The 19940-nt window shown below is 66.4% G+C and overlaps 2 protein-coding genes across 2 annotated transcripts; both read right to left on the bottom strand.

Annotated features, from left to right (window-relative positions):
* Positions 1-43: 43 nt before the first annotated feature.
* On the bottom strand, positions 44-5459 carry CHLRE_09g390350v5 (uncharacterized protein). The gene is made up of 9 exons (XM_043065543.1): positions 4923-5459; positions 4474-4570; positions 4204-4318; positions 3506-3685; positions 2913-3101; positions 2568-2655; positions 2271-2360; positions 1953-2074; positions 44-1679 (listed from the first exon to the last, which is right to left on the bottom strand). Exons 1-9 carry the CDS (start codon positions 5358-5360, stop codon positions 968-970), a joined length of 2031 nt encoding a protein of 676 aa, XP_042921007.1. The 5' UTR covers positions 5361-5459; the 3' UTR covers positions 44-967.
* A 347-nt stretch (positions 5460-5806) lies between these two features.
* CHLRE_09g390300v5 (uncharacterized protein) lies at positions 5807-19899 on the bottom strand. Its single transcript, XM_043065541.1, has 18 exons — positions 19668-19899; positions 18588-19321; positions 17479-18451; positions 14779-17240; positions 13783-14600; positions 13078-13368; positions 12728-12784; positions 12346-12513; positions 11424-12116; positions 11067-11145; positions 10737-10824; positions 10436-10495; positions 9902-10106; positions 9477-9572; positions 9244-9354; positions 8895-8959; positions 8531-8613; positions 5807-8133 (listed from the first exon to the last, which is right to left on the bottom strand). Exons 2-18 carry the CDS (start codon positions 19093-19095, stop codon positions 7958-7960), a joined length of 6933 nt encoding a protein of 2310 aa, XP_042921008.1. The 5' UTR covers positions 19096-19321; positions 19668-19899; the 3' UTR covers positions 5807-7957.
* Between the last annotated feature and the right edge of the window lie 41 nt (positions 19900-19940).

Here is a 19940-nt window from a genome sequence, read left to right on the forward strand (position 1 = left end):
ACACACACACACACACACACACACATACACACACGCTGGCGGTCATTTCCCGGCTCTTGCCTCCCGAGCCTTTGCACCCGGCTTGCCTCGCAAATCTCAATCTTGACACAACGGAAGGCGACGCCAGGGCGCACGCAAGCTGTGCTCTGGGGTGTAAATTGTCGTTGTAAACGTCCCCGGTTGTTTCGTCTACCAGTTGCGCCCGAGCCCGCGCCCTCGTGCTGCCAGAGCGCTGTCACGGTGAGCGTTGGTTCATTGCAAGGCGACCTGACACACGAGGGCCAGTATCTGTGAGGGGTCCCTCACTGTCCATCATCGCCCCTTCTTGCGGTGTCACATTCACACCAGGGTCTGTGTTACTTGACCCTGCTTAACCCGGCCAGTCCGCGCGGAGATTACATGCCGGTAGTTGCTCTGGGGGCTCACCCCCGAAACGGGCCGCACTTCACGATTCCTGTCCGATGTCCGGCGGTCAGCGCCGTCCAGGTAAGCACAGCATTCCTCATCAACCATACAAACCGTGCGTACAAACTCTCAATTCCGATACCCGCGCAACAAAACCTCACGAGTACCGTACTTTGGTGTTCTGCAGGGCCCATGTCAGGTCGTGACAACCCTGCCTGCCATGCCAAAGCCACAACCATACTTAGGAAGCCACCAATATAAAGCAAATGAAAAAGGGGTTTCCACCCTGTCAAGAAGCAGCAAAGGAACCCGTACATCCCCTATGGTCTGCTACCTAGACCTTTCACATGCATGCGTACCCCACACCACGGCACGTCCCATTGAACGATTCAAAGTGAAACGCTCAGAACCTACAGCAGCAGTGGCAATCAAAATAACACATGGCCGCACACACACGTTATGCTTGTTTGCAAGCGCTTTGCATGCATGCTGCGAAGTACCGCACTACAGAGGCTGCCGCAGACACGCGCACCCCCGCCAAGAAAACCGCAACACCTACTCACTAGAATATCATGGCCTTTCGCCCGCCCACCAGGCGCCGAAGCTGGGCTCTGTGAAGCTCCGCGTCCTCGGCCTGGCCTCCGTCTCCGTCTCCGTCGCCCTCCTCTGAAAGAGCCTCACCATCCCACTTCGCCAGCTTGGGGCTTGCCTCCTCCTCCCCTTCGTCGCTAGCCTCCTCCACCTCCTCCTCCACCTCCTCCTCCTCCTCCTCCTCATCTGCCTCCTCCTCCTCCTCCTCAACAGCATCACCCTCCTCCTCCTCATCTGCCTCCGCCTCCTCCTCTTCCTCCACTTCTGCCTCCTCCTTCTCTCCCGCCTTCTCCTCTCCCTCCTCCTCCTCTTCCCGCTCCTTTCCCTCCTCCTCCTGCCCCTCCCCCTCCTCCTCCTCCCCCTCCCCCTCCTCTTCCTCCTCCTTCTTCCGCTCCGCCCGCTCCTCCTCATAGTCATCACTCATCAGCGGCGGGCGCGGCGCCGGGCCCTCGAGGTACCCCAGCAGCCCGCAGCTGACGTCCGCCGCACTGATGCTCCGCTGCTGCTGCTGCGCCGCCGACGACGACGACAACAGTGTACCCCGCGAGCCGCCGCCGCCGCCGCCGCCCTCCGCCGCGTCCATCGCCGCCTCCACCTCCGCCGCCACCGCGTACGGCTGGCTGCCCGCCGCCGCCGCCGCCGCCAGCACCAGTCGGTCCAGCAGGCTGATGGTGCGGCCGGTGCTGCGGGGGGGGGGTGAAGGAAGGGGAGAGGGGCGTGTGTGTGTATCGTGCATGCATCGTGTCCCGTACGTATGTGGTCATGTAACCCTGGCGAGTTGCCGCGCCGTGAGCTGCGGCGCGCATGCGTAGGGACGCCTTCGACACACACACACACACACACACACACACACACACACACACACACACACACACAGGGGTAACTACGGCATTTGGGCGGGTCTGTTTCCGCTTCGTTGTCCCAAACACACACTCACGCACTTCCCACCCCCTCACCTGTAGAGCTGCATGTCGGGCTGCTGGCGCGGCAGCAGCTCCGCCAGCCCCTCACGCGGGCAGTCGGCGGCCTGGTCGAAGCCGTGCTTGGACGACACGCGGTCGCCAGCGCGGGAGTGCACCTGCAGGAAGGCCAATACACATACACGCATGCACACAGCGCTCGTTCCCTTGATGCGTGTGTCAATGACGGTATCCCTCCATCGCTCCCGCCCCTGCTCCTCCCCAGCTGACCCCCTGGCCCTGCTCCTCTGCATCGCTCCCTCCCCAGCTGACCCCCCCCCGGCTGCCCCCCCCAGCTGCCTCCTGCTTCCTCACCTCTGACAGGGTGGTTCCCCAGCCCAGCCCCTGGCTCATGAGTAGCGCCGAGGCGTCCTGGCCCGCGTCCAGATCCAGAACCAGGTCAAACTGCGCAGCATGGGTGTGGGAGGGAGGGAGGGGGGGGAGGAGGGGGAGGTGAGGTGGGTGGGTGGTGGTGGGAATGGATTACACCGCATCCAGTAATGTGGTTCTACATGTAGGCGTTGGCGCCGTTTAAACACGCACACACACACACACACACACACACACACACACACACACACACACACACACTTACGACCCGGCCGCCCCCACCTGCAGGAGGTTGTTCCTCGCCACGGCCACGTGCTGGTCGCCAATGCCGCCCAGCGGCGTGTGGAAGCCGCTCTCGCCCAGGAACGACCTGCGCCGGCCCCGGGTGAGGTGAGGTGCGTCATGAGGTGAGGTGCGTCGCGAGGCGTGGGGCGTGAGGAGCGCGTGAAGAGGCTCTGGGTGCTACAGCCGCAGTGGCAGGCACACACGGCACTGCCGGTGGGGCGATCGGCCACATGCTGCGTGTGTGCAAACCCACCTCAAACCCTCCCCATCCCTTCCTCCCCCCGTCCCGGCACAAACCCGCACCGCCCCCTTGCCTAACACCCGTCCCTCCCTCCCGCTCACCTGACGTTGTAGTTGTCCGCCACGGGCGGCGCCACGCGCTCCCACACGCCCGGGTCGCCGGAGCAGAACACGCGCTGGAACACGGCGTCGCCGCTCTCGCCGCCCTCGCCCTCGCCGTTGCGGCGCACGGTGCGGCGGATGAAGGGCAGCATGTAGTGCAGGTGGGACTCCAGGCGCCGGAGCGGGTGCCTGTGTTAATATTAGAGGGCGGCGGCCACGTGACAGGGTGGGGTTAGGCGCGGCGTGTGGAGTGGGTGTGGGGGGGGGGCGGCGGCACAACGCGTGGTGCAATGCCCGGTTCAGGCCCCGCCGCCAGCACTACGGTATAGCGGTGTCCACAAGCGCTAAGCAGGCACCCAAGGACGGTGTTGATGGTGTGACAACTGGCAAACAATGCAAACAGGCAGCTGCGCGCATTGCAGGCGTGCCGGTCCCCCCAAAACGAGCAACTTACGGTATCCAAAAAACCGGGCCCGTCCACCTCTCGCCCCTTTACCCCCCGTTTCTTTGGGCTCAGGCAAACCAACGGGCCCCCGCCCCCCCGCACCCCGCTCCCTCCCTCCACGCCCTGCCTGCCGCCCCGCCCCTGTCACCTGAGCGTGACCACGTTGACCATCTGCGGGCACACGTGCGTGCGGCCCATGTCGCCCAGCCCGCCGTGCAGCGTGTACTCGTTGGACACGTAGTTGTATCGCTGGCCGCGCACGTAGCGCTCGCGGCGGGAGCAGCCGGGCGAGGCGGTGTCGCGCTGCACCTGGCCGTACGCCGCCCACCTGCACATGGGGGGGGGATGTGTGTGTGTTAAATAACAACAATGGGGGCAATGTGTGTGTGTGTGTGTGTTTTAAAACAACAAAACGAAGCACGCCCGTGTGAGTGTGTGTGAGCGTGTGTGAGCGTGTGTGTGAGTGTGAGCGTGTGTGTGAGTGTGAGCGTCGGCAGTTGGCGGTTAGGGCACATGGAGAGAGGTCCGGCACAGCGAGTGTGTGCATGCAGGCTGCCAACACACCAGGCGATGCGCGCTAGCGCCACCCCAATGCCGCCCCCAGCCCTCCGCGCCACCGAGCCGCCGGCGCCGCTCGCCCTGCTGCTCCACGACGCCTTGGCCCCCATCCCATAAGTATTATCACTTGCAACTAATGCCTCTACCTGTGCCCCGCTCGTTTCTTCCCAGCACTCCCCCCAGCCCTCCGCCGCCCACCCACCCACCACCTCCAGGCAGCTCTCCGAGGGGCAGCCCCACCCGCACATACGCACCCACACCCACACACACACACGCCCACACACCCACATGACGTGTGCTGAGCCGGTGGCCTCCTCAAAGGCGGTCAGGTTGATCCAGCGCGGCAGGTCGCCCAGCGTCTCCAGCTGCCCGATGCCGCCCGGCTGGCGGCACCTGTTCTGCTCTGTGGTGGCGGCGGAGGCGGCCGAGGTGATGGAGCGGCGACACGAATACGGTAGCAAGAGTGTTTGGTAAACGGCGTAAGTATATGTGTGTGTGTGCGTTTGGGTGCATGTTGAGCGACGAAGAAGGTCATGGGGTTGGCGAGCGGCGGCTTACTTGCTGCGGTGCTGAAACTGGTTCCGCCGCTCTTGCTGATGTGCAGGTACTCGAGCAGCCCCCGCCGCACCACACCCGCCACGTGGAGCGAGTAGAACTGCAGGGGGGAGGATGAGGGGAGGCGGAGGATGGTGAGGAGCGGGGGGGAGGAGGGGGGGAGCGAGAGAAAGCCGGCGGTAGTATGGGGGCGAGGCACTGGTGGCAGTCTGGCGCAGGCGATGGAGGGGGAGCTGCCGTAACACCGTACCTTGTGGCGACAGCGAGCGCACCAGCGAACGGCTACATGTGCTATCCCTTGCAGGCAAGCTACTGGTGCGCGCGCCCACACCTTGCCCCAAACGCCCACTCCACACACACTCCCACCCCAACCCCACCCCCAAAGCCTCCCCAAGGCCCCAGCTTTCGTAGCCCAGACGCTTACCCTGCCTGCCCCCCGCATGCCCACTTACCCCCTTGGCGAGTTCAAATATCTCCTGCTCCTGCTGGTCGTTCAGGGACGCTTTCCCCTGCTCCAGATACTTCAGCAGCAGCTGGGCAAAGAGAATGCGGCGTGCGAGGACGGGCAGGGTGGGCCGCTCCTCCGCCACGCGCCTTGCCGCATCTAGCGTCGACACATATTGCTTGTCAGAGCTTGCAATTTGTGCCAGCTCAGCGGCGCCAGCTAATTTGCCGTCAGCGGTCAGTCGCTGGAGCAGTTGTAGCGACAGGTCGCGTATCCGCTTCAGCTCGACAGGAAGAGACTCGCTGTTGTTATAGCTTTTGACAGCATCATCCAGGATATAGTCAGCGCTGGCACCGGGAGGCAGGGCTGCAGCCTCTCCGCATATCACCCAGGCGAGCAGCAACAAGATGACTTTTATGCCACAAGAAGCATCGTAACACTTCATTATCGTAGCAGATGGCGGTGACAACTAGTGTGGCTGTCAACCTCTTGCAAGGTTTCTCGCGTTTCAGGCTCGCGCGATAGAAATCATGTCACGTAAGATGAATATGTAGGACGTTTGTAGCTGTATGTAAGAATGTATGGGGAGTGTGGGGCGCTGCAGGCTCGTGCATGCACGCTTGGCAATCGCGAGGTTTACGGGCTGTGTGTGTGAACTCGGCACGCGATATGAAGTAGTCGGCATATCATCTACTGCGATATGGCGCAGCGCATCTCATGGTCGACTTGTCATTACCTGAACTTGACTCGGTCAGACCGGGGGCGCTACTGCCAGCGCCACGCGCCTGCCACCCAGCCCGTGTCGAGTTCCCCTGGGATACCAATGCCAGCCCACGCGATGCAAGGTTGTACGCACGACAATGTTTACCCCTAACCCCCCAAAAGAAAGGTCTGATAGTCAGTTTACAGCTCGGCCGCGCGCCCCCACTGGCATTGGGCCTCGAGCGTGTTTGTTGTACATGCGCTGCGCCCCCACCCACCCTCAACCCGCGAGTCCTCCTCCCCATGTCCACTCCCCTGCCTGCGCATCTCCTTAGTTATTACTTTATTACCCGACCGTACCGTACACAAAGATGCCAGCTGCAGCTGCGCGCTGCCACACATCCGCAAATTCGGCACCCTGCTGAGACACATTCCTTATCCACTTATCTGCTACCGTATTACCCACACTACCGTGTCAGTGTCACCACCCGTTCCCCACCACCACCGCCACTGCGACCGCACGCTCCGCCGCACCCCCACCCGGCCGCCCCCATCCCCATCCCCGCATCCCGTGCCCCGCGACAAGCCACCTCGCATCACCCCTACTGCCCTGACCCCTCCTGACCGGCCCGTCCGCCCCCTGGCTCCTTCCGGCTCCTGTCTCCCCTCCTCGTATCGTGCGTTAATGAACTAATGCATAAAGCGCCAATACCTCTGGGTACCGGAACAGGAGGTAAAATTATGCTCATCATTACCTGGGCTCTCACCTACCTCTCCCTGTCTATGCCTCTGTCGCGCACCGGTATCCCCACACCAGCCACTGTGGGCTCAGCATGCCGCCCGGAGCGGTCACGCAGTGGCGCGGTGGCGCCAACTCACATCTCAAACTCGCACTCCTCTACGCCTCCATGCCCTCCGCTCAAATGCTCATAAGTCCTCATCATTACCTGCAACAATCCCTCAAACTCTGTACTCTTGCCGTACCTCGTCACTGGCTGCAGTGTCTCTATTGTGTACGGTACAATGCATGCATCACTTCGCTTTTGCGGGTGCTCGCCAGCAAGTTCGTCAATGGGCATCGGCAGCAGCACCCGGCATGACGGCAACATCGGCAGCCTGCATCCGCCTGGGGTGGGGCCGGCCATACGTGTGCCCACCTCGCTTGCTTTTCCTGCTTGCACATGGGCGCGTGGGCGGCTGGGTGGGGTGCGGCTGCCTACACACACCTACACACACACACACACCCTATTCCTCCTGACCTCCTCCACCACACCCCACCCCGCATCGTGGACTCCAGGATTCCCACCACGCCCGCAAGGTTCTCCCTCCTTCCGTCCTAGTGGCAGTGCGCGGTGCACATTAACATTCATTTGTACTCACAGCTAAAGTATCTGGCAGCAAAAAAGAATCGACACCCCAAGCAGCGCCGCGTTGGCCTCTGATGTTTTAATAGTACCGGGCACAAAAGAAAACCCTGCCCCCGCCTCCGCCCCCCTCAGCCAGAAGACAGTCAGGCTTCAGGCTCCTTAATGTTTCAACTAGCCCGTCAGCTGATATTGACCTTCACACTATCTGCATACATTAATGCGATTGGGCAATGCATGTATAAGCGACACAAAAAAGGACAGCGCGTGCCGTGAGACTGTGCCGTGCGTGCAGTGCGAGGCGCAAATGGGCCACTCGACGCACCTTTCTCCACACCGCACAGAACTCGTGACACCCACCGTACAACGCCTCATTCACGCTCATGTGTCCAATTGCAAATTATTAATTGCAGGAAAGCTTAAAAGTAGAAAGGCTGTAAGGCATGTAAGCTGCAGGGTGGCCCCCGGCTGAAATGGCCCGCCGGGCGAGATTTGATTCCAGCCCCGCGAACGAAGGCGCCTGGGAGATTCACACGCTACGGTCGCATCACTACGGTCGCCCATTGCGCCGCAGCCAGACACACGCACATGCACACATACGTTAAGCTACCCTTGCCTTCAGCTTGAAAATACACGCACACAAATGGCCCCTGTGCTTTCCTGACACGCCTGCGTGCCTACAATACCATGTGCCACGGACCAAATGGCCTAGTGTTGAAAATGAAGACGAATACAACTTCATACCACCGCCAGCCCGCCAGTCTAGGGCGAGGCCCGGTTGTAGCCTCGGCGTGCGAACCACTCTCCATGTTTGCTGTCCATAGCTTGCTTCTCCCCCGCTCCTGCTGTTGCCCCTCCTGCCGCCTCCTGCTCCTCCTTCTCCTCGTCCTTCTCCTCTCCTCTCCTCTCCGCTCCTCCTTCCCTCTCCGCTCCTCCACCTCCTCGCCCTCACCTCCTCCAGTCCTCCTCCTCCCCCTCAGGCGCTGCCCGCCCGCCTCCGCGCCTTGACCGCCGCCAGCATGCCCTCCAGCTCCGCCACCACCTGCGGGAAGGGCGGCCGCGCCTCCGCCGCCTCCGACCAGCACCGCGTCATCAGAGCCGTCCAGCCGGGCGCGGGCTCGTCCGGCTCCGGGCCCTCCCAGTCGGGGCTGCCTGTGGGAGGAGGAGGATTCGTGCGCGTGTGTGGGGGGGGGAGGCGGGTTGAAGATACCAGCTCTAACGTGTGTTTGTGCGTGTGTGGGGTGGTGGTGCGTGACGTGTCTATAATGTGTGCGTAAGGCTGCGTGGGGGACTGCGCGCCTGCGCATGCGCGCTGGCGGGGCGGACAAGCCCTGCCCGCACTCCCCACCCATGTGGTACAAGCATAGGTACCAATGCGGAGGACACCGCAGCACGCAGGTGGCCGCCCCGGGTCCCACCCTCACCCCTGGGTTCCGCCCTGGGCCCCGGGTCCCGCCCTCGCCCCTGGGTCCCGCCGCCGTCCTGGATCCCGGCACCCTCGCCCCCAGGTCAACCTCGCCCTCGGCCCCCGGGTCCCACACACCCTCACCCGGCATGGCGGGTCGCACGGGGTCCTTGCTCATGGAGATGGCGTGCAGTAGCGCGTGGTAGTTCAGCCCGTCAAACGGCTCCCTGGGGGGGGAGGAAGCGGAAGGGAGGGAGGGAAAGGGAGGGAGGGAGGGAGTGAGAGGGGGTGTGGCTAGTGTGTGTGTGTGTGTGGGGGGGGGGGGGTCGGTGTGTGTTCGAAAAGCACAAGAGGAAAGTGTTGACACTGCGAATGCGCAAGGCAAGCGGGCCGCGTGTGTGTGTGTGTTGTGACAGCCCCTCCCTGACCGGTGTGAAATCGCCAGAAAACCCTTAAAACCCCTAAACCCCAGACCCAGAACGCCGCACCACCTCGCAATCGCCCCCACCTGAACGTCCACAGCTCCCACATCACCACCCCGAAGGAGTACACGTCAGCCTTGTCCGTCACGGCCTGTGGGTGTGTGTGTGTGTGGGGGGGAGCCGCGCACATGAGGCGGCGGGGAAATAGGTGTTGGGATTGCGCACATCCTAACCCATGCTCCCACAGCCCCACCCACAGGCACAAACGGCCCCCCACAAGCCCGCATTCCCCCGCCCCCCAAACACACACGGCCCGGCTGCCCCTCCCGCCCCAGCCCCCAGCCTCCAGCCCCTCCTCCCCCCGCCCCCCACCTCCCAGCCCTTCCCGCCCCCAGCCCCTCCTCCCCCAGCCAGCCCCCGGCCCCCAGCCCGCACCTTGGGCGTGCGAATGATCTCGGGCGCGGTCCAGGGCAGTGTGCCCCTCAGGCTGGTCACGCCCGTCACGTAGGTCTGCTGCCGCTGCTTGGACAGGCCGAAGTCCGCCACCTGGAGGGCGGAGGTGTGTGTGTATGGGGGGAGGGGGGGTTGTAGATACCAGCCCAAACTAAACCAAACCCCTGCCACCCTGCACGTGGGGCTCCCCCTGCCCCTTCACCCCTGCCCCTCACCTTGCACGTGGGGCTCTTCTCTCGGAAGCCCACCAGCAGGTTGCCGGTCTTGAGGTCGAAGTGCACGATGCGCTTCAGGTGCAGGTACTCCATGCCCTGAGGGCGAGGGCGCGGTGAGAGGGGGGAGGGAGGGTGGCAGGGAGGGTGGCAGGGAGGGGGAGGGCAGGTGGTGAGGGAACGGGGGGGTTGGGAGAGGAGGCGTGTGCGCGTGCGTGCATACATGATGGTGGTGGGGGAGAACAAGCGGCGCAGGGCCATAGAAGTGGTGGGGGATCGCCGCACCGCCCCGACCTATCTCGTTAGGCCCGACCATATAACCCCCCTCCCCCACCTTCCCTTCCCCCTCCCCACCTCTCCCTCCCTCTCCCTCCCTCTCCCTCCCTCCCCCTCTCCCTCCCTCTCCCCCCCTCCCTGCCCCTCCTCACCCGCGCCGCATCCAGCGCCAGCTTCACCCGCACCACGTCACTCCGGAGGAAGTCCGCCCCCCGGCTCAGCGCCGCCCTCAGGCTGCCGGCGCCCAGGAACTCGGCCACCAGCGCCGGCGGCCGGATGACCCCGGGCAGGATGGGCAGGCCGCCGGTCAGGGCCGCCGTGAGCCGCACCGCGTCCAGGTCACCCTCGGCACGCAGCCTGGGGGGGGTGGGAAGGGGTGGTGGTGGTGGGGGGAGGGAGGGAGGGGAGGGAGGGGCAGGGAGGGGAGGGAGGGGGAGGGAGGGGTTTGGGTTGGTGGTGGTAGGTGGTGGTGCCGTAGTGGTAGGTGTTGGCGCCGTGGTGGTTAGGTGGTTTGGTGGTTTGGAGGTTTGGTGGTTTGATGTAAGCCCAGGCGGGTCACAGAGACACAGAGACACAGGACCCAGATCCACACCCACACCCACACCCACCCACCCACCCACCCACCCACCCACCCAACCACCCAACCACCCAACCACATACACACACGCATCCACACCCCCGCCCACCTGTCGCGTTTGGCCTTGATCTCCCGCACACCGCCCGGCAACACGATGCCGTACACCCACCTGCAGATGGAGGGGGGGAGGGGAGGGGATATACAAACTTCACGTCAACGCACAAAAACGCAGCACGCACCACCACGACTCCATTCCCTCGACCCCCCCAACGGAGGATGTGTGTGTGTGCGTGTCTCAGGCCCTGATGGATTTATCTTTGGGCTCGTTGGGGCACACACCCTACCCCCATGTTATAGTTTGGTTAGTTTGGGCTGATACTTACAACCCCACACACACCGGCCCTACTCACACAATGTTGGGATGCCTCAGCCCGCCCAACATGGCCGCCTCCTGAAGCAACTCCGTCACCACATCACTGCTCACAGCGCTGGAGCCGCCTGTGTGTGAAGAGTGGGTGGAGGGTTGGGGGTGGAGGGTTGGGTGGAGGGGTGGAGGGTTTGTAAATACCAGCCCAAACTAAACCAAACCAAGCCACACTGTGTGGGGTGGAGGGGTTGTGGCGTGTGCGGATGTCGCGTGTGGCGGTTGAAGCCCTCCCGGAAACCCATCCCACGACTCAACGCCCACTGCAATGCCTGCTGCTCCTGCTGCTACTGCCGCCTTCCCCCCAGGCCCTCACCCGCGGCGTCGGGCATGAGCAGCGAGGGGTTGAGGCACTTGACCGCCACATCGCACGAGTGCCAGCGACACAGGTACACCTGCGGGGTGGAGGCGGGGGCGTGTGTGTGTGTGGATCATTCCAGATAAAACAAGAAACAGGCACTCTGGATGCCAAAAGAGGCTCGCCGGCGACCGCCGTACGGCCGGCGCCGTGCCCTGACCCCCCACCCCCCGAAACCCCAGAGCCCACCCTGCGATTCCCCGAACACACACCCATCCCCCAGCTGCACCTCTGCTCCGCCCATTTCGCGCCCATCTCTGCAGCCCCCACCCCGCCGACCCCACCCCGACCCCGACCCCACCCCGCCGACCCCACCTCGCCGTATCCGCCGCTCCCCAGGAACTTGATGATGGCCAGGTCTTCGGGCCGTATCAGCTCCAGCCGCGACTCCAGGTCGGACAGCCCCACCCGCGGCTCCAACTGCACCAGGTCGCCAATCTCACTCCGCAGCAGAGCCTGCTCAGCCTCCAACTCGCTGGCGGTGGCGGCGTCGTAGCCCGGCGCGGCGGGCGCGCCTCCGGCTGCGCCGCCGCCGGCGCCTTCGGCGCCAGCGGTGGCGGCTGCCGCCGCCGCCGTCGCCTCCTGCTGCACCGTGCCCGGCGCCGCCGGGATGCCGCCTGGCGGCGCCGTCGGCGCGCCGTACTGTCCTGCCAACATGGCGGCGGCGGCGCCGCCGCCGCCGCCACCGCCGCCGCCGCCAGTGCCGACCGCGGCTTCGTCGTCCACGGACCCTGACGGCGGCGGCGGCGGCCCGGCAGCGCCGCCGACGCGAGTGCTGGCGGAGGAGGCTGGGGTGACGGTGCTGCCGTCACTGCCGCCGCCGCCGCCGCCGCCGCCGCCGCCGTCACCACCGCCGTAGCGCGGCCCCGGCGGGACGCCGGAGGTGCTGGCAGCGCTGACGCTGGCGCCGCCGCCGCCGCCGCCGCCATGGGCGCCGCTGCGGCCGCCGACGGCGGCACTGCCGCTGAAGGCGCTGCCGCTGCCGCCGGCATTGGAGTAGGTGGTCTGCTGCATCCGGGCCGTGCAGGCATGAAGACATGATTTAGGTCGTTTGTGCGTAACGCAAGTGCGGCAAGGACCTCCAGCGAACCTGCAAACACGCCGCGGCCATCCGCTCCCCCCCCAGACTTTGTTCCTCGCGCAACCCCTATCTGCATTCTCCCCACCACCACCACCACCACCACCACCACCCGCCATCCACCACCCGCCGCCGCCGCCACCGCCGCACACCACCTACCCGCTGCATGAGTATCTTGAGCTTGAATGACGACTTGGCGGTCGTGGCGCCGCCGCAGCCGCCCGCTCCGCCCGCTCCTGCCGCCGCCGCCGCCGGCTGCTGCTGCTCCGTGAACTCGTCCAGCGCCTCCCACATGTTTGCCACGTCGTCGTCGCCCCGCAAGTCCACCTGGATCGCGACATTTGATTTACAACAATACTAGTGAACATGCAGATCAATATGGGCCCCCGCACTTCAGTATTGTCAGACACCGTGCATGCGACACACCATGTGCATAAAAAAGCATGCAGCGGCGTTGTGCGTGGCGATCAACAAAGAAACACACACGAACAGCGGCGTTGTGTGTGGCGGGCACACGAAACACACACGGCACGACACTCACCAGCAGGTCGGGCGCCCCGGGCAGCTCGTACTTGAGGATCAGGCCGCTGCCGCCGGACTGGTGGGGGGCAAGTGGCGTGGAGTGTGGGGGGCGGGGGGTTACATTCATGACTAGTTAAGGAAGTAGCAGGCAGGGGGCAGGTTGGGGGGCGGATGAGAGGTTTGGGGAGGGGGAGGGGGGAGCGGGCGGCCTATCTACAGTAGGGGTCATGCCGCAGCGGGAGCCAGGGCTAACGCAGTGCATTGCAGCGGTTGTAACACACCAGATTAGGCCCAGCGCAACGAGCGCCCGACAGCCAACAATCCCAAGACGCACGCCCCCCCCCTCCTCCGCCCCCCCCCCCCACTCACCTCATCACCATCGCCACCGTCGCCGTCTCCGCCGCCACTTCCGCCCCCGCTGCCCTCTCCACCCCCACCTCCCCCACCACTTGCGCCTCCGCCTCCGCCTCCCCCGCTGCCTCCACCGCCTCCGCCGCCGCCTGCTGACCCCAGCCCCGCCGCCCGCGCCAGCGCCGCCGCCAGCTGCCTGTAGCTGCCGCCGCGCGTGAGGCCCACCAGCCGCGTCTCGCCGCCGCCGTACTCCCACACGCCGCTGGGGCAGCGGCTGAAGGCGCCGCCCGCATACAGCAGCACCTTGACCTGTGCGGCGTGGGGTGTGGGGTGTGGTGGGGTTTGCAAAGGATGGTTGGAAAAACGCGGTACAGAATGCACTGAAGACTGCAGACGAAGTCGTGGTGTGGGGTGTCAGGGAGGAGGAGGTTTCCGTGTGGAGGGACAGAACAGGGTGCCGAGGGCCGTGTGTCAGAAGGTCCAGTCAGCAGCAGGGGCACGTGAGCCCAGTGGCCCTCCCAGGCATGCCAACCAGGCCAGTTCCGCCGCTAGCATGGCATAAAGATTGCCGGCATGGCATAAACATTGCTGGCATGACATAAACAAGGACAGGCGTGACCTAAACATTGCTGCCACTACATAAACACTGCTGTCACGACGTGAACAAGGACAGGCGGGCTCGCAATGCAGGTCGATGCGGCCGGGCCCGCCACGCGGTCTCACCCGTGCGTCCTTTGCAGCTGCCGCCGCCGCGGCGGCAGCCGCCGACGCCGCCGCCACCGCCGCCGCCATGGCGTCCGTAGGCGCTGTCGCCGCCGTCGCCAGCCCGCGGCCGCCGCCGCCGCCGCCAGGCGCCGCCACGGCACCCGACAACTGGCCCAGCGCCGCCGCCGCCACCGGGGCGCTCCAAGCCGACACGCCGCTGTAGGCGCTACTGCCGCCGATGCTGGCGTACGGCGGCGACAGCGACGGCGGCTGTAGCAGCGCCGCCGCCTGAGCCGCCGACGGCTGTAGCAGGCTGTTGGCAAGGCTGGCGGAAGCCAACGTGCCCTGCAGTGACTGCAGCGTCAGCGCCGCCGGCGCCGGCGCCACTGGCGGCGGCGCCGCCGCCGTTGGCGTGGTGCGTACAACGGTCGACGGCGTCGGCGTCAGCGTTGGCGGCGGCGGCGGCGCCGCCGCCGCGGTGTTGACGGTTGAGGAAGAGATGGTGGAGCCAATGGACGGGCAGAGGGAGGGCGCGCCAGAGGAGGGCGGCGGCGCCGCCGCCGAGGCGGCGGAGGCGGCGTTGGCGGCGGCGCTGAGCAGCGCGGAGGTATAGGCGGCGGAGGCGTTGCCGGAGGTGGCGGCGGCGGCGGCGGCCGCCGCCGCCGCCAGGTCTGCCGGCGCCAGGCCTTGGATGCTAGCGGAGGCCTTGGCCAGCGCCGCCGCCGCCGCCGCCAGAGAGCAGGTCGACGCCGCAGGGCTGGCGGCGGCGGCGGCGGCGGCGGGGCGGTAGCCGTAAGTGGCGGGCGCGGATGCGAGGCTGCTGGTCGCCGAGGACACTGCATCACAGGCAAAAGACAGGCGGCACAGGTCGCGCAGCACGTGGTAAATCAGATTCTGGTCATGCCACCGGGACGGCACCGAGGCAGGAAGGTCGTTGCGTTTATCAATACTACCCGGATAGCGGCTCCCAACACAAAGACGCACACGCACACGCACACGCACACGCACGCGCACCTGACTGCTGGTCCAGGCTGCCGCCAGCCGCGGCGGAGGCGGCAGCACTGCTGGCGGCCGTGGCCTCCGCAGCGGCCATCTTGGACGCCAGCAGCGCCTCCTCCAGCGTCACGCCGCCGCCGCCGCCGCCGCCGCCAGCGGCAGTAGACACCGTGGCGCCGCCGGCGCCAGCGCCGAAGGGCAGCGGCGCTGCTGCTGCTGCTGCTGCTGCTGCTGCTGCTGCTGCTGGCATGACCTTCAGCGCCGCCGGCGCCGGGACAGACAGCACGGTGGCGGCGGGCGTCACTGACGGCGCCAGGCCTAGCGCGGCGGCGGCGGCGGTGGCGGCGGCTAGGGTGGACGTTGTGGTGGGTGCCAACGCCGGCGGCAGCGGCAATGGCGACGCTGGGGACGGCGCCAGCCGCGACGCAAACGTCGCCGCTTGCTGCTGCTGCTGCTGTTGCTGTTGCTGTGCCGCCGCCGCCGCCAGCATTTGGATTGTAGCCGACAGGTCCTGCGCCGCGGCGGTAGCGGCCACACTGGCAGCATCAGCGGCAGCGGAAGCCGGCGGCGGCGGAGCCAGCGGCGGCACCGCGGCGGCCTGCATGGCACCGACCTGGGAAGGCGTCATCGTGCTTGCGGCGGCGGCGTCGCGGCCCAAGCGTTGCAGCGCGCCGCCTCCCGCCGCCACCGCCGGCGTCGGCGGCATGAGCGACGACAGCGCCGCCGCGGGCAGCGTGACACTCTGCTGGCCGTCCGGCGCCGTCGCCACCGTGACCGCCACCGTCTGCTGCGGGGTGCTGCCGCTGGCGGGAATTACCAGGTTGGCGGTGGTGACGCTGACGCCGCTGGCGCTGCTGCCGCCGCTGCCAACCGGCGGCAGTGGCGCTGGCGCGCCACCGCTGGCGCGGCCGCTGGCTCCGCCGCCGCCGCCGGCTCCGGAGGCGCCGCCGCCGGACGTGTTCATGGCACTGCTGCCGGCGTCAGAGTAGTGGCTGACGGCGCTGCCGCCGCTGGCAGGGCCGTCCGCGCTCCGTCGCATTGCCGCCGCCGTCGACGCCGCCTGGGCCGCCGCTGCCGCCGCCATGGCGTTGGCGGCGGCGGCGTTGGCGGCGGCGGCGCTCTTATCGGCATCAGCGGCGGCGCCGCCGCTGCCCTCCTCCTCGCCCGCTGTCGCGTACGGCAGCGACGAGGCGACGGAGGCAGGCGGAGACGGCGAGAGCGGCGGCGCGGCGTTGGCGGCGGCGTTGCTGGCGGCGGCGGCTGTAGCTGCGACAGCCGACATGGACTGCGCCTGCTGCTGCTGCGCCGCCACCGCCGCCTGCAGCGCCTGCACCGCCTGCAGCGTTGCCACGGCGTGCTGCAGCTCCTGCTGCTGCGCCGCCTGCTGCAGCTGGCTCTGCGGCGCCGCCGCCGCCACCGCCGCCGCCAGCTGCTGCTGCTGACGCGACGCGGTGGCGGCGGCGGCGGCGGTAGCACTCGCGGACATGGCTGCCAGCGCGTCCGACACGGCCGCCATTGAAGCGGGCGTAACCGACATCACGCCGCCGCCTGGTGCCGCCGCCGCAGCCGCAGCCGCACCAAGCGCCGCCGCCAACGGCGACGCCGTTGGCGGCGACGCCGTCGGCGGCGAGGCGAACAGCGGCACAGCCACAGGCACTGGGGCTGACGGCGGCGTGGGCTGTGCCGGCGTCGCCGGCGCCAGCAGCTGCGATGCCGGCGAGCCAAACACTGCCTGCAGCGCCGCCGCCGACGGCACAGCGGCGGCTCCGCCGCCGCCCGCCGCCGATGGCGCCGCCAGCGCCGCCGCCAGCAGCGCCGCAGCCGCGGTAGGGCTCTGCAGCGCTGCTTGGGCGTCAACGGCCGTCAGGGTCAGCGGCGCCGCCATCGTCAGCGGCGACGCCGGACTGCCGGCGGCGCCGCCAGCCATTAGCGGAGTCAACGCCGCGGCCGACGGCGGCACGGCCACAGCAGCGGGCGCGGGCGCCGTCAGCGCCGCCGCCGCAGGTGACAGCGCAGCCGCCAGCGCGGCCGTCGGGTCCTGCGCTGCCGCCGCCGCCGCCTCCAGAAAGCTGTTCATGTCATTGCCGCCGCCGGCCAAGCCGCCGCCGCCGGCTGTAGCAGCGGGGCTGGCGCTGGTGGCGGCAGTAGCAGCCTCCGCCTGCGCTATGGCGGCGTTGATCAGCTGCTGCTGCGCCTCCAGCTGCTTCTGCAGCTGCTGTAGCTGCTGCATGGCGCTGGAGTGAGCTGCTACAGCCGCAGTCAGGAAGAGGGCGTGCTGCTGCTGCTGCTGTTGTTGTTGTTGCTGTTGTTGTTGCTGTTGTTGTTGATGTACGTGTTGCTGCTGGATTGGTTGCGCTATCTCCTCTAGAGCAATCAATGAGCGCGCCTGTTCTGAGCCCGCTGCCGGGTTCACAACAGCGGGCGCCGGCTGCGGCGTGTGCGACTGCGACTGCAGCTGCGGGTACGCACTGGCTCCTCGACTGCGGGTAAGCAATGCAGCAGGCAACACGCAAAAACATGCACGGTGGGTCATGCACGCCGCCACACATTGTTGCATAAAATGGCATGCTTGCACCGTACGGTGCACGCGTGCCCCCCCCCCCCGTTCTCACCGACCTATCGATCCCGATTTCGGATCTTAGTTCGTGCATTGTTTGACCCGTCCCGCCCATCCGGCCCACGCACGGCCCCCCTCCGGCCCACCTAGGTGGCACCCACCGTGGGCCGTGCCTGAACACCGTGTCCAGCACCTGAGGGAGTGCCGGCGGACTGCGCGACGACAGCGACAGCGCCTCCGCTGCTACTGCCGCCGCCGCCTCGACCGACGCGGCGCGGGAGGGAAGAGCGGCGCAGCTACTGCTGCTGCTGCGGCTGGCCGCCGCCGGGCTGCTACAGCCTGTGCCGATGGCGGCTGCGCCGCCGCTGTAGCAGTAATTGGCGGTTGTGCTGGCTGCTACGCCGCCTCCGCTGTTTGCACCGCTGTGGCTGCTGCTGCAAGGGCCGGTGTGGGTGCCGGCACTGCTTCTGTTGCTGCTACTGCCCGCGACAAACACGTGCGCGTGCGCGTGTGGGGTTGCGCCCGAGCCCCCGCTGCCGCCGCTGTCTGCTGCGAGGGCGAAGCCTTGCGAGGGCCGGAGGCTGCTGTTGTCAAGGCTCCGGCGCGCGTGCACCTGTAGACGGAGCAGCTTGTGCGGGTCGGACGCTGCAAACACCGCAGCCGCTGCGGCAGCGAGCGCGTCAGCGCCTGCTGTTGCTGCTGCTACTGATGTTGCGCGAGAGCCGTCGGCTGCTACCTCCGCAGATTGCGAAGCCCAGCAGGGCCAATGCTGCTGCTGCCCCTGGCGCTGGAACAAAGGCTGCTGCTGCTGGTGCGCGTCTGGGCCGTAGGGAGTTGGTGGGGCGACTGCGGCCGAGGGGGCTGCTGGTGCCGCCGCTGGCGCTGCCAACGCATGACCCCACGCCGGGGCTGATGCTGCTGGGCTGCTGCTGCTGCTGCCGCTGTGACAGCCGGGGGGAGTGGCGACCCAGAGGGAAGCCGGAACACCAGCAGTGGCGGGTGCAGCGGGTGCGGGGGCCGCTGCAGCTACTGCTGCTACTGCCGCCTGCTGCTGCTGCTGCTGCTGCTGCTGCTGCGGACTGCTGCTGCTGCTGCCGGGGTGGGGCGGCCCTGCTGCTGCCGCGAGTGCAATGCCTGCGGGTGTGTTGGGCAGGGTCGCAGGGGGATCAGGGGTTTCAAGGAGCGGGTCAGGAAGTAACGCAGCCGGCGGCCGGCGGTGAGATCGTGAGATCCCCCCCTCCACCCGGAATCGCCAGGTATGGCCGCTTACCTTTTCCTTCGGATGAGTTCTCCAGGCAGCAGGCCTGGATTGGCGGCGGCTCGATCGCAGCCGCGAGCGCCGAGAAAGATCCTCGCGCCGGCTGGTCTTGCTGCTGCGCCTGCACTGGCGCCTCCGCCAGCTGTTGGTGTTGATGCTGAGTTTGCAAGGATTGCTGCCGCGAGACGAGCGCTGAGAGCGAGGTGCCGCAGTGCACAACGAGAGGCAGCGCGCCGAGACCGGACGTGCTCGCGCTCGCCGGCAGCTGGGATTCGCTTCGCTGCTCCGTTGCCGGGTGCTGCTGTTGATGCTGTTGGTATGCGCGCGGTTGCACGAGCGTTGTGAGCGGGGTTGAAGGGCGGGAGAAAGTGGGAGCCGCCGGCGCCTCAGAAGCGGCTTCTGGGGCTTCTGCCGATGCTGCTGGTGCTGCTGAGTGGTGATGCTGGTGGTGAGGATGAGGGGGGTGGAGGCGGTCGAGGTGCTGCTCGCGCCACAGGGAAAACGGGGAGTTCCCAGCCATCGCAGGGGCGCTTTGATTGTGCCGGAGCCGTCCAAGGCCGAATCCAAACGAACAAGTGGGAAGTTTTTAGACCGCGAACCAAACCTCGCTGGCTGACGAGGAGCTCCCTACAAGGTCTGCCTTAGCAGCGAGCTAGCGCTGGGCCGGTGGAGGGTCCTGGCGGGCGTCGACGAGGCGGACCGCGGGTTGCAATGAAATGTCGTGTGTCGCTGTGTCACTGCAGAACCTGCAAGCAAGCGTCGGTGGCCACTGTACCAAGGCGAACTAGAAGGCGGGCTCGTGCCTAGCGCACAGAACGCTCGGTGCGGAATTGCAGAATTGCAGAATTGTAGATATGGAGACTCGGGACAGCCATGGACGGTAAGATACAACTTCAAGGGGTCTCACGAGTAAGGAAGGACAAAGAAGAGCGCCAGTGTCTGCTTGTTGGTGGTGTAAGCATCGGAAACGAAGCGTCCCCGTGCCGCTTCGGTTCTAAACTTCCGTAGGGTTGCGCTTCCCCGCGACTTCAAGTATGATAAGTCCAAACTGAGACATCATATGAAATTAGTCTTAGTACTGACACGACCCACCCTGGAACGCTGCAAGTAGCCTTGCCGTGTCGTGAGCTGCTGGGTTGAGCGGTGCAATCCATATGAACGCCGGCTGCATATCGTATGCAAACAAATATCGTATGCAAACAAATGTCGCGCTTGCAATTTTTGGTGGAGCCCTCGCGTCTGTCACGACGATGTGTGGCGGGCAGTTTAATGTTTGGTGGTATTTGCTAAGCGCTTGTGTAGGTTTACGCAGGACAAACATGACTTGTTTGTCAGGCCATAATTCCAACGCGATACAAATCCACA

Source organism: Chlamydomonas reinhardtii, chromosome 9 (genome assembly GCF_000002595.2).
Source record: "Chlamydomonas reinhardtii strain CC-503 cw92 mt+ chromosome 9, whole genome shotgun sequence".
Classification (NCBI taxonomy): Eukaryota; Viridiplantae; Chlorophyta; class Chlorophyceae; order Chlamydomonadales; family Chlamydomonadaceae; genus Chlamydomonas; species Chlamydomonas reinhardtii.